The sequence below is a fragment of the Trichomycterus rosablanca genome, chromosome 3 (assembly GCF_030014385.1).
Source record: "Trichomycterus rosablanca isolate fTriRos1 chromosome 3, fTriRos1.hap1, whole genome shotgun sequence".
In the NCBI taxonomy this organism is placed as follows: domain Eukaryota; kingdom Metazoa; phylum Chordata; class Actinopteri; order Siluriformes; family Trichomycteridae; genus Trichomycterus; species Trichomycterus rosablanca.
Window position 1 is genome coordinate 702105 of NC_085990.1, and position 12811 is coordinate 714915.

The 12811-nt window shown below is 42.3% G+C and overlaps 1 protein-coding gene across 1 annotated transcript in view; it reads right to left on the reverse strand.

The window, feature by feature from the left end:
* Positions 1 to 10307, reverse strand: part of LOC134310037 (ATP-dependent translocase ABCB1-like) — a 31485-nt gene extending 21178 nt beyond the window's left edge. Inside the window, exons 1-10 of the mRNA XM_062991553.1 lie at positions 10277 to 10307; positions 7371 to 7461; positions 7192 to 7252; positions 6836 to 6998; positions 6005 to 6086; positions 5286 to 5477; positions 5015 to 5186; positions 3924 to 4048; positions 2884 to 3061; positions 96 to 209 (exon numbers count right to left, since the gene is read on the reverse strand). Of these exons, the coding sequence (XP_062847623.1) occupies positions 96 to 209; positions 2884 to 3061; positions 3924 to 4048; positions 5015 to 5186; positions 5286 to 5477; positions 6005 to 6086; positions 6836 to 6998; positions 7192 to 7252; positions 7371 to 7461; positions 10277 to 10307 (1209 nt within the window). The remainder of the gene's footprint in view (positions 1 to 95; positions 210 to 2883; positions 3062 to 3923; positions 4049 to 5014; positions 5187 to 5285; positions 5478 to 6004; positions 6087 to 6835; positions 6999 to 7191; positions 7253 to 7370; positions 7462 to 10276) is intronic.
* Between the last annotated feature and the right edge of the window lie 2504 nt (positions 10308 to 12811).

Genomic DNA, 12811 nt, shown 5'->3' on the forward strand with positions numbered 1-12811 from the left:
GAAAATAAAACCCAATTAAATACAATTAAAACTGATGTGGATTTAGTCCGAATGCTAATTATTTATATTTATATGGTTTTTTAAGAGGTCAGTACCATGTCAATAGTGTTATAGACGGCGTACGCAGCGCCGCGGGCTTTAGCAACACTCTCCAGGTTGGGCGCTCCCTGACCCAGAGAGAACGCACCGATCATCACCGAGAAGAACACCTAAAGACACACACAATTCTGTAAACACAATGATTTTAGTCTTTTTTGCCACAAAGGTTTTATTTTGACTGCAAACTAATTTCTAAAAAAGTTGGGACGTTTGGTAAAATGCAACAAACGCCAAAATCTATAATTAAAGTCGACTTTAATTTGACTTGTTTCGGCTCAACAACTCAGAGATGGGGACTTCAGACTCGACTCGGACTCGTTTCAAATGACTCTGACTCGACTCATGACTCATAAACAACAAGAATCCCTAGCGTCAGCATGTGTTAACATTAGGTTCACTTCATTTGAACATTTTCGTTACCTTTGGATTGGAATCCCACTTAAAATGGTGGAATACCCTGCCGCTCAGGTGGCGCAGCGGTAAAAAGAGACGCGCTGCAACCAGGGCTGGATTCTGAGAACGTGGTATCAAATCCAGCCTTGCTTTACCGGTTCGAAGCTGAGTGGCTGTATGAGCAACGATTGGCCGGTTGCTCATATGGGGGGTGGGACAAAGAACCGGATGTGGGTCTCTCTCTGTCAGAATGCAATTGCGTTCTCTGCCGGCTGATTGGAGGCGCTTACACAGAGATGGGAGGGGGTGCCCTTAGGGTGTGTCTCTCCGCATGCAACGCTGGGTGGCGCCAAACTCGTCAATGTGTGGGTGGCAAAGATGCATCTGGCTGCTGCTCGTGTTTCGGAGGGGATATGGGTTAGCTTCAATCACCTCCGTCAGGGCAGGGTTCGGCATAGACAGAGAGGAAGCACGATGCTAATTGAACAATTGGATGCGCTAAAAGGGGAGAAAAAGGGGTAAAAAAAAAAATACGTAGGGAATACCCTACGTAGTGCACTTCACAGGAACAACCAGGGTGAATGGAACGCTCCTACAGAATCGGTGATAATGGTTGTAAGACGCTTTCTGAACCAATCAGAGCTTCTGATTGTAATTGTTAGTAAGAAATGCTGTTATTTGCATTTATTCAGTTTGCGTCACACAGATGACGTGGTAATGAAACGCTCGATCGGCTTTCTGACCACTTCCTGTTTTACTTCACCACCGGGAAAAGTTTGGAGGTTTTTAATTATAAGCACATTTACAAAATAACGGATTCTGTTCCTAATGGGACGCACGCTTATAAATGTAATAGCATCTGGAAGAACAGAAGCTAAGGTAAGCAGCGGTTATGATTGTTTTTGCTGTGTTTGGGATTTTGGCCGCTGTGCCGTGATTTATCGAGCGCTTTTGTTCTGTAATGAAAACAAAACGTATCAGTTGAAGCTTTTAACTGGAACCTTCTTGTTACAGAAATTACATTCATTTACACAATGAGGATTAAAGTAAAGGCACAACGGCTAAATACACTCGCTAATCTGTTGTTGTTTTTATCTGAATTTACAGATTATTTCTTTATTTCTACGCTACATTTACAATATACTGTATGTTCTGTGTAGATTATATTGACTCGTGACTTGACTCGGACTCGTATTTTGTGACTTGTGAACATCTCTGCAACAACTTAAATATAGTTTGTAAAAATAAGCCATTTCTAGACTTGATGCCTGAAGCACAATCAAAGAAGTTGGCGAGTTGGTACCAGGTGAGGGAATCATGATCGGGTATAAAATAGTCCACCAAAGGATCAGTGTGTACAAGCAATAATGGGGCATGGCCACTGTGTTCCAAACTTCATTAGAGAAGCATCAATCAGTTCCAAAAGAACATTTTTCAATACATGATATCAAATAATTTAGTCTTTCACCATCTACTGTCCATAATGTTGTGAAAAGATACAAGAAATCCAGATAAATCTTGGGTTGTATATATGTGACCTTTGAGCGCTCGAAGAGAATTGCACCAGAATCCGTCATGCTACTGTGATAAGTATAGCTTTGTTGGCTCGGGAGTACTTCAGAAAACCGTTGTCACTTAATACAGTCCGCCGCTGCATCAAGAAATGCAACCTGAAACTCCATTACACAAAGACAAAACCATTCATTTATTTTATACAGAAATGCCACCAGGTTCTCTGGGCCTGAGCCCATCTCAAACGAACCAATGACAAAGACAAAAAGGACCATCCAGACTGTTATCAGCGAAAGCTACAAAAGCCAACGTCTAATGGTACATGGGTGCATCAGTACTCACAGCAGGGGAGACTTGCACATGTATGAAGGTACCATTGATGCAAAGGTGTATATTGGCATTTTGCAGGGCCTCATTCTGAGCATTCTACCACAGCGAGGCTTCATAGACACAGAGTGCGTGTGCTTGACCTTCCTGCCTGCAGTCCAGATCTGACGATGGCGAGCACGGATTGTTGAGCAGCTGAAGTCTCGTAGCAAGAACGGAGAAAAATTCCACTCATAAACCTGCAACCATTAGTGTCCTCAGTTCCTCACGCATTAAAAAGCAGAAATGAATAGGAACACTGATGGAACACAGGGGGGACACACCCCATCCTGACTTTTTTGGAGTCTGTCACAGGAACAAATTCTAAACGTGTTTCTATTTACAAACTACAATAAAGTTGGAAATCAAATAAAGATTGAAGAGAATGAAACACATCACACATTCTTCTTTATACTGCTTTTTACTAAACGTCCCAACTTTTCTGGAAATGTGGTTGGCTTATTGCATATTATGTATGTATATTGAGTAAGATTCAAACAGGCTGTATCTTACAATCAGGACTTTCCCGATGGAGTAGTTCTGTGGTTCGTCCACCGAGAGCTTGGTGCCGTACCAGAACGCCAGCGCGTACGTTCCGAATATGAAGAACTGCGTGAGTCCCATTGCTACGTTTGTAGTGATCGCTTTCTTCACTCCAAAATTCTTTGCATTTATTAAGTTGTTCTCGTACCTGGAATGCACAGAGTTTATGGAAATCACACTCCAGTACAAGTGTTCACAAATACACACACATAATATAACCAGTCATGGGTGGCACTGTCGCCTCACAGCAAGAAGGTCCTGGGTTCGATCCCCAGGCGGGGCAGTCCGGGTCTCCCCGTGTCTGCGTGGGTTTCCTCCGGGAGCTCCGGTTTCCTCCCACAGTCCAAAAACATGGTTAAAACCGGTTAATGGGAGACATTGAATTGCCCTATAAAAGAAAGTGTGTGTATGTGTGTGTGTGTGTGTATGTATGTATGTTTGTCGGCCCTGCGATGGACGGGCGTCCCGTCCAGGGCATTACTGTGTGCCTTGCGCCCATTGAGAAGCTGGGATGGGCTCTATCAACCCCCCCCCAGCGACGCTGATTGGATAAGCGGATAAGACAATGAATGAATGAATAACCAGTCATGTCTGTGTTCCAGAATCCTTCAGAACCTAGTTTTAATATTAAGGGGTCACCGATGGTGGTGCACGATCAGCAGTACAGCAGACAAAATCAGCCACTAGTCTGCTGTGTGGGAAAAGACGGGACTAAAAAGTAGTGGGGACTTGGACGCTGTGTAAGGACCCTGGTTAGTAGGCCGAGGCACCTGTACAGAAGTGGAGGAACGTGGAGATCAGCGCGTGACTCTCCGTGAGCGAGACCGACCACACACAGCGATCCACCGAAGTACGGGGGGATAAGAAGGGGTTGGTGGAGGGAGGGCGTGTCAGGAGGATATACCCTCCTCAAACACCATCGGGGTCTCCAGCAGAGGAAGAGGAACTGGCTATGACTAAACTGGGAGAATAAGGGAGAAAATGTAGAATATGTATACGGAGGTTCTTACTTTTGAACAGCCTTATTTTGGCCGTTGAAAGCCGTGACTGTCCGGATGGCCACCAGTATCTCCTCCGCTACTGCTCCTGCTTTAGCGTAGGCTGATAGCTCCTTACTGGTGAGACTGGTAAGAATCTGCAGGTCAAATCATTTAATTCTTTATATTAATTCTTATAATATTTAATTACATGATTATGTTTTAAATATCGTGTCTACAAGCATTTTTTAGATCTTTTAATAACAATAACAAAGTATGGAATTAACAAATTAGGGATTAAGCTCTAAATATAGTCCAAACAATAGTGTCCATATAATTAAAAAGCATTCCTGACTTTATTTAAAAATGTATTTTTAAATTGTGGATGATCCCGTATTTAGGATCTGGTCCTCATACCAGACACAGTTTTTACTCCAGTACCCTTCTATCCGGGCTTGGGACCTGCACTGAGAACGCACTGACGAGTGCACTTCTTGCTGGTTAGGCTGTTTCGGTCACACCCACTCAGACATTAGCCAATCAGACGTCCATGCAGACGTCTGACTGGCTGATAGCACCGCTGAGATTCAAACCCTGGATCCCCAGATCTCAGCAGTAGTGGGCGAACATGATTTGCCACCTGAGCTCCCAAATTCTGGCTTAAAATCCCCTTTCATGATCGTCAAACACTATTAATAGTAAAACTCTCCCCCAATTTCCCTCCCAATCTAGTCATATCCAATTCCTCTCTACTGCTGCAGACCACTCCTGACTGAGGGGGGTTGTGACTAACACACGCCCCCTACTACACGTGTGCAGTACCGACCGCTTCTTTTCACCTGCACCAGGTGAGTTCATACAGAGATCTGTATCACGCACGGAGAGTCACGCACCGATCTCCGTTATCCCCCGTCTCTGTGCAGCACCATCGATCAGCCAGCAGAGGGAGTAACTGCAGCAGTTATGAGGACTCCTTTCAACCCTTCCTCCCTCGAACCAGCCGATCGTTGTCCGTGTAGGCGCCGACTGGTCGTTAGCAGAGCTGAGATATGAACTTAAACACGACCTGTTCATTGTATGTTAATATTAAAACGTCACGTTAGCTCTCGTTTCACTGTACGTACGTTCGACCAGACCGCCGCTGAACCTGCCAGCAGTGGACTCACGGCCAGAATGACCAGCGTTAACTTCCATCCGTAAACAAATCCGATAGCAAAACCAGCAATGGATGTGCAGAAGAACTGCACGAATATGCAGATTTTGTCTCCCAGGCCGTCGCTGATTGTGTTTATGTCGCTGTCGGGATTAAAAAGAGAGCATTAATAGAGTTATTGTGACACTGGTGTATTTTAGCTCTGTTATAACGTTAATGAACATCAGTATGAATAAACTCACTCGGTTAGTCGAGTGTTGAGTTCTCCGATGGGATGAGTATCGAACCAGGCCATGGGCTGGTGGAGGATGGCGTGGAAATAATTCTCTCGGATGCGCTTGGTCTGCGTCGTCGCCGTCAGTATGAACAGAGTGACCTGGAAGGTTCCGAGGAGCAGCACCGCCGCCCCGATTCCAACGAAGTAATACGCGTATCTGTGTGAAGAGGTGCAGATCCTGGTCAGGGTCACGGTGGGTGCAATTCGTTGGGCAAAAGGTAGGAAACACACTGGACAGGTCGCAGGTCATCTCCAGTAAACCTGACTGCTGGAAGGAAACCGGATCTCTCGGAGGAAGTCCACACAGACACAGGGAGAACATGCAAACTCCACACAGAAAGGACCCAGATTGCTTCACCTGAGAATCTAACCAAGGACCTTCTTGCTGTGAGACGACAGTGCTACCCACCGAGCCACGTGCCACTCCTCAAAAGCTAGGAAACACCCTGGACAGATCACCAGTCCATCACTGGGCAATTTTGTATCTCCACAGAAAGGACCTATATTGCTCTATCTGGGAATCAAACCCAGGACCTTCTTGCTGTGAGGTAGTAGTGCTACCCACCGAGCCCCCGTGCCACCTTTTTTTAAACAACAATCAAGTTTGCCTCAAGTGCTGCAATTTTTATAGAAGTACGTACATTTTGGGTCAACGGCCCCTTAATGAGTTGAAGAAACACTCACTTGGTCATTGAAGTTTCTATGTCGATTCCAGGAATATGTAGACACCCTACAGAGATCAGGGTGGAGTTAAAGGTAACATTTCCTGCAATGATACAAAGAAGAAACAAATCGTGATGCACCTAAAGACACCAACCATTGTCTGCAGGAGAAAACAAATAATTAGGGACAGTCTCAACAGATACAAACATCTTCTCACAATGGAAACTAATAGTGTCTTCATTTTACATCGCATCTTTCTCTCGTAATTCGATGTTGAAATTCACAGTGTTTCTGAAAAAGTTGGGACATTTAAATATGTAATGAAGGTGTATTGGGGTGGCTGTACAATGAAGGAAGATTTAGCAGCTCAGCTCACCCACGTTAATAATCGTGCCCTGCTGTGAGGCCTAGTTTGGCCCACAGAGGGAGTGTGGAGTCCAGAAGAAGACAGATTTACTACGATAAATTAGGGAGAAAATGCAAATTACTGCGCTATCCCTGTTCTATCCCCTGTTTTCCGTAGCGGGTTGCACACATCATATTTTTGTACTTGTTGTATTTATTAATTGGACGCTTTATTATTCGAGGTGTCAGCACCGGTGGGGCAGTAGGTGTTGAGCTTTTATTTCTTCATCAAATAAAATAATAATCCGTTAGCAAAAGTATCCTGTATTTACTCAGGTCACCTTTGTCTTTGTGTAAGACCTAAAATAAGTAAATAAATATTTTATTTAAGATTATTTATATGCAAAACTTGATAGAGGATGGAGGATGGAGTCGAATACTTCTCACAGTGCCGTACAGACACTCCAGACTGAGATGAATTTGTCGTGTCTCTGTCGAGGGTGTAACGTGTGTATGAACCTGTAGAGTTGAACTGTTGTCCGCTCTGTACGAAGCTGTCGGTCATTTCTCCAAACACCACACACATGAGAGGCAGGGCGACGCCATGAAGAGCAGCACAGAGAAGAGCGACTAGCATCAGAACGACCTCCAGACACGTGGCGTAACGAAACTGTAATAAAAACTTAATGATGAGTCTGTAGAAGGAAAAAAAGGCTTGAAAACAACAGACTCAGGGTTACAGATTATCCTTTAAGGGTTCACAATTCAGCCGATCGGTGTCCGTATAGACGCCCGACCGGCTGCTAGCAGAGCTGAGATTCTAACTATTGGAAGTGCAAAGCCAAAAATGTTAATGCTCTTACCAGCTGGAAAAACCCGACTGATTTGATCTGCTCCTTTGACCTCTCATGTTTTTTCTTTTTCCTTTAGAAGCAAACGTTCAGAGAAAGATCCAAATTATAATACACCTGATAATTCATTTCATTCATTTACACCAATGGAAAAATGCTATATATGTTTATTCAATTTTATAACGTTTTACTTCTTCATCTGGGCCGATTCTTCTCGACGTGGCTCGTCCAAGTTCTCATCCAGAGTGAAAGACGGGTTATGGTGGCCATTAAGAGGCAGCTCTGTGGGAAAAATGTTAAATGATTTAACCAATTTTTAAGTAATTACAGTCGACCCTTGAATTACGAACGGTTTACCATACGAACATTTTGGGTTATGAACGATCTTTTTCAACTTAACGTACAAACAAATTTCGGATTACAAACAGAAATTTGCGAAACACGTGACGCCGCAAACACATTCACTCCGACCGTCTCTCTCTCTCTCTATATCTCTCTCTCTCTATATATATACAGTATATACTGTATATATATATATATATTATATACAGCGAACATTTGGACAGCGGACGGTGTTTTCTTTATATTTTGTAAAATTCACTATTAAAATGTCCACAAAGAAGGTGCAGAGGAAGCGCAGTGGTGAGAAAATGATAAAATCTATTACATTTGTTGTTGTGTAATTACTCCTGCCAGTAGGTGTCACTGTGTATCAGACAGAGGGGACAGTGAGTGAGAGAGAAGAAGGAACTCGGCTCAGTAAAGTATTCTTTCTTTCGTGCAGTTGCAGTTACACCTACAAAATACAACACTACTGAAATAAAGAAGGAAGTAATAGAGAAATATAAGAGTTGTTGTTGTTTCTGGTAGATAAATTTGGCCACCTCATTTATTTGTGTTTATTCCCTTTTTTTGTTTTTATTGCTCTACCTTGGTCAAGCATCCTGCACTTGAGTTCATTTCATTTCAATTCTTGCACTTACAAGAATTACAGAATGAGCTGAAACCGTAATATATAAAAACACCTTCACCTGGAGCAAATCAGTGCTTAAGGAGGCAACAATATGTGAACATCAGTTTAAGAGAAACCGCCAAATCAATCATCTGTGCCTCCGTGCCCCCTCTGCTGGCCATAACCGGCATGGCAGATGAAGCAAGATTCAAGATTCTGCAACTGGGCTGAGCTGGACCTGCTACGAAGATGAATTTAGTCAAAAATAAAGACTAAAAGAAAAATTTGGACGTACCATGAAACTCAGACTGGAGTTCAGTTTGTTTTACATTTGCCCGGTTTCTACTCATGACAGATTGTTTGGTATCTGTTCCTCAAAGGCCAAAAATAGCACATTGGTATTCCTAAAAAAAAGAGGTATGATTGATAGTATTCATTTCAAAAGTATTCAAATAAATGTAAATACAGCGTAGAACACAGCAAAAAATGATGATATGAATACTATTAAATCAAACTATGCGGGCCCTGCTGAAGTTCTTGCATTAGCTATAAAATCTACAAACAACTTTGTCCTTTAAACAAAGTCTTTTTTAAAAAAATAGGAAATTTAGAGCGCTCGGGTGGCGCAGCAGTAAAACACAAACATTAGCCTACACGCTCATTTGAATCTCTGCTCTGCTAACGGCCGGCCGGGTGCCTGTACAGACAACGATTGGCTCATGAAAGGAAGGGTTGTAGTGAAAGAAGCGGTCGGTAGTGGAGGTCTGCAACAGTAGAAGTGAAATACGATCAGGGCAGAGCCGTAGATAGAGAGGGTTGCGACACTCCTTGATCTCGCCGCTACGCGGTCACGTGGTTCATGTAACCCTCCAATAGTTCCAAACAAACCCGGCGCTGTCATGTTCTCATATGGGACAGGCAGCAGTAAATGAAATATTAAACGGCAAATAATAAACATTTGTACAATTTCTGGGTATTTTCAACTGCGTTTACATTTACTGCATCTGCTTTAATGTCAATTTGGTATATAAAGTGGAAGATTGATGTTTATAATGACTTGTTAATAGGTCGTTCTTGTTAACACACAGTACATTATATTAGCATACATTACATAATGCCATATCATTAAGTAGTAGAGACAATATACAGTATAGACATTAAAGTTTTTTATGTTTTGTTTTTGCATAAACTAATCTCCCTTCACTTTCCTGAGGATTCATAATAATAATCATTTTGGCTAAACACTAAGTCATGTGCTGGATTCATAAGGTTTACCTGCACTGAATGAACAGATTCATAAACACACTACCGTACCAAAAACATTATAGTGCAGGTACATGAAATAGCTTCATTCATCTCTTATTTCATGAGTGATTAATAATTGATTCCTACATGTAATACATTAATGAATTCATTATGAATATGCACTAGTTCATTTTGTCTAATGTAAGTGGTGGACAAGGTACACAAACCATGTAGTTGAGTTAAAGTAGAGATATCCAAGGTAACATATTACTCCAGTAAAAGTAAAAATACTCTTTACCTCCACTAAAGTACTAAACTAAATTTACCTTCAAATGTACTTAAGTATGAAAGTAAAAGTATAATGATTTATTGTGGTTCTAATGTTTTATGATCATTTCTGTAACAAGACTCTTGATTAATCAACTCATTTTAGGTGAAAAGACTCTAGTGTCATTAATTAAACTTAACTGACTAAGCTAAATTGGGTTATACCTATTAATTAAGATAAACATGTAACATTTAGTGCTGAGCAAATGCTAAACAATAACAGTATTAAGTATATTAATGACATTAAATTCATAATTTTTTTAAAACAAAGCAACATACAGCTAAAAATGTTTGATAAGTAGTGGAAATGAATGGGGCTCTATGGGTTGTTTGGAACTATACAGAGCTCCACAACCCGGAAGCTGCGCAGAAAAAATTTCCCGCCCCCCTTCCAACGGTTCCCTATGGGAGTGTCGCCACTCTGTTCTCTCTACCGCTCTGGATCAGGGAATTGGATACGACTAGATTGGGAGGAAAATGCATGAAAAACAAAATCAAAAACAGAATAATCACTGTGAGATCTAGGTCCAGTTTACAGTAAACATATTTACAGTAACGCTGATGATGGTGAACCTGCAGACTTCATGGGACTGGACAGAGTCATGATCAAACACAACACTTATTTATTATAGTACTGTGTTTAATTTAACATTTTACTTATTTAATATAATGAACAACAGATGCATTTCCATTAAGTAGTTCGATTAAACTGGTTCTTTGGTTTATTTTGATTCTCTCTATATACACTATATTGCCAAAAGTATACACTCACCCATCCGAATCATTGAATTCAGGTGTTCCAATCACTTCCATGGCCACAGGTGTATAAAACCAAGCACCTCAGCATGCAGACTGCTTCTACACACATTCTACACACAAGAATTCCAGCGTGGTACCGTGATGCCACCTGTGCAACAAGTCCAGTGGTGAAATTTCCTCACTACTAAATATTCCACAGTCGACTGTCAGTGCTGTTAGACCAAAGTGGAAGCGATTGGGAATGACAGCAACTCAGCCACCAAGTGTTACCATGTAAAATGACAGGGCGGGTCAGCAGATGCTGAGGAACATAGTGCACAGAGGTCACCAACTTTCTGCAGAGTCCATCACTACAGACCTCCAAACTTCATGTGGACTTCAGATTAGCTCAGGAACAGTGTGTAGAGCTTGATGGAACGGGTTTCCATGGCCGAGCAGCTGCATCCAAGCCTTACATCACCGGATGCAGTGATGTAAAGCACACCGCCACTGGACTCTAGAGCAGTGGAGACGTGTTCTCTGGAGTGACGAATCACACTTCTCCGTCTGGCGATCCGATGGACGAGTCTGGGTTTGGCGGTTGCCAGGAGAACGGTACCTGTCTGACTGTATTGTGCCGAGTGTAAAGTGTGGTGGAGGGGGGATTATGGTGTGGGGGTGTTTTTCAGGAGTTGGACTCGGCCCCTTTCCAGTGAAAGGAACTCTTAATGCTTCAGCACACCAAGAGAATTTGGATGATTTCATGCTCCCAACTTTGTGGGAACAGTTTGGGGATGGCCCCTTCCTGTTCCAACATGACTGCGCACCAGTGCACAAAGCACAAGCTCCATAAAGACGTGGATGAGCCAGTTTGGTGTGGAAAAACTTGACCGATAGAACATCTTTGGGATGAATTAGAGCAGAGACTGTGAGCCAGGCCTTCTCGTCCAACATCAGTGTCTGACCTCACAAATGCGCTTCTGGAAGAATGCTCAAAAATTCCCATAAACACACTCCTAAACCTTGTGGAAAGCCTTCCCAGAAGAGTTGAAGCTGTTATAGCTGCAAAGGGTGGCGACATCATATTAAACCCTATGGATTAAGAATGGGAGTCACTCAGGTTGATGTGTGTGTGAAGGTGGACGAGCAAATACCTTTGGCAATATAGTGTAGAAATAAATTCAGTGTGAATCGAATATTGTGACACTAATAGAACAGAACACCCACCACAATCAAACAAGCTCCTCAGTAGCTCCAGTACACGTCAGTCTATGACATTAATCTTTATCTTTTTGGGAAATACCTTTAGTTTATATCACATAATAATTAAACATTCATTAGTGACATCAGATCTGTTCACCTTGGAAGTCAGTAAAGTACTGACTTCATACTAAAGTCTATTATAGCTCCTGATTAGTGTTAGATTAGACACAGTACACTGTCAAATACTTAATGAAGTGTTAATTTAATAGGAAAATAAAAAAGAAATTAGGAAAATAAAAGCATTAATCACTTACCCATGCAGGCATTTAAAATACCCGAGTAACGGGCACTTGTTTACACATGTCCTTGAGGAGAAATCTACAACCTTACAGGCTGCTGGCACGTCCGACCACACCTACCTACCCACCTACCTACCTACGTATCTACTCACCTACCTACCTGTCGCACTATCACGTGTCGGTTCATTAGAAACGGTGCTCACAGCAGGTGAAGGAAGTTTATTTGGTGTTGCTGTGTTGTATGTACACAATCTTCTGGCTCTTCCCGGTAAAAGCGCTCAACCACTGAAAGCGAGGTTTAGTTTCATGGAAGCAATTAATCTTTAACTCATTTACCACAGGATTAAATATTATAATGTGCTTGTGTTTTTAAATCAAAGACGACATACAGGCTCCCATGAGTAAGGGAGGGATGTGACCTTGACATGTTTCGTACAGGTACAACTGCCCTGGACCTCATTTATTTTCGTTTGGTCTATGAGAGGTCTGTTATTAGTACGTTGGTGCATTATAATGCATTTTGGAATGTCCAGTATGGTTGGTATTAACCATTCAGAGGCCTAACAAAGTTCTACTCTGCTGTACTGATTCTTGCCTGACTTTTGGCTGGAAAACCAAAAAAGTGCTTTAAATTCAGGTAAAGGCATTAAAGAGCAACAAGCACCACCACCTATGACCGAGATTTCTGCATTATTTACCCAAAAACATTGGGTGCCTGACAGGCTACAGATCCATTACAGGGCATCACTCACTCACACATAGAGCGCCACATACTGGCAGGTTTATAGAGATAAGACACGACTGTTACTCCTGGCCCCCAAGACCCTGGAGCTGTGGATGTTCTCTAAGCAGAATTAGGATGGTCTCA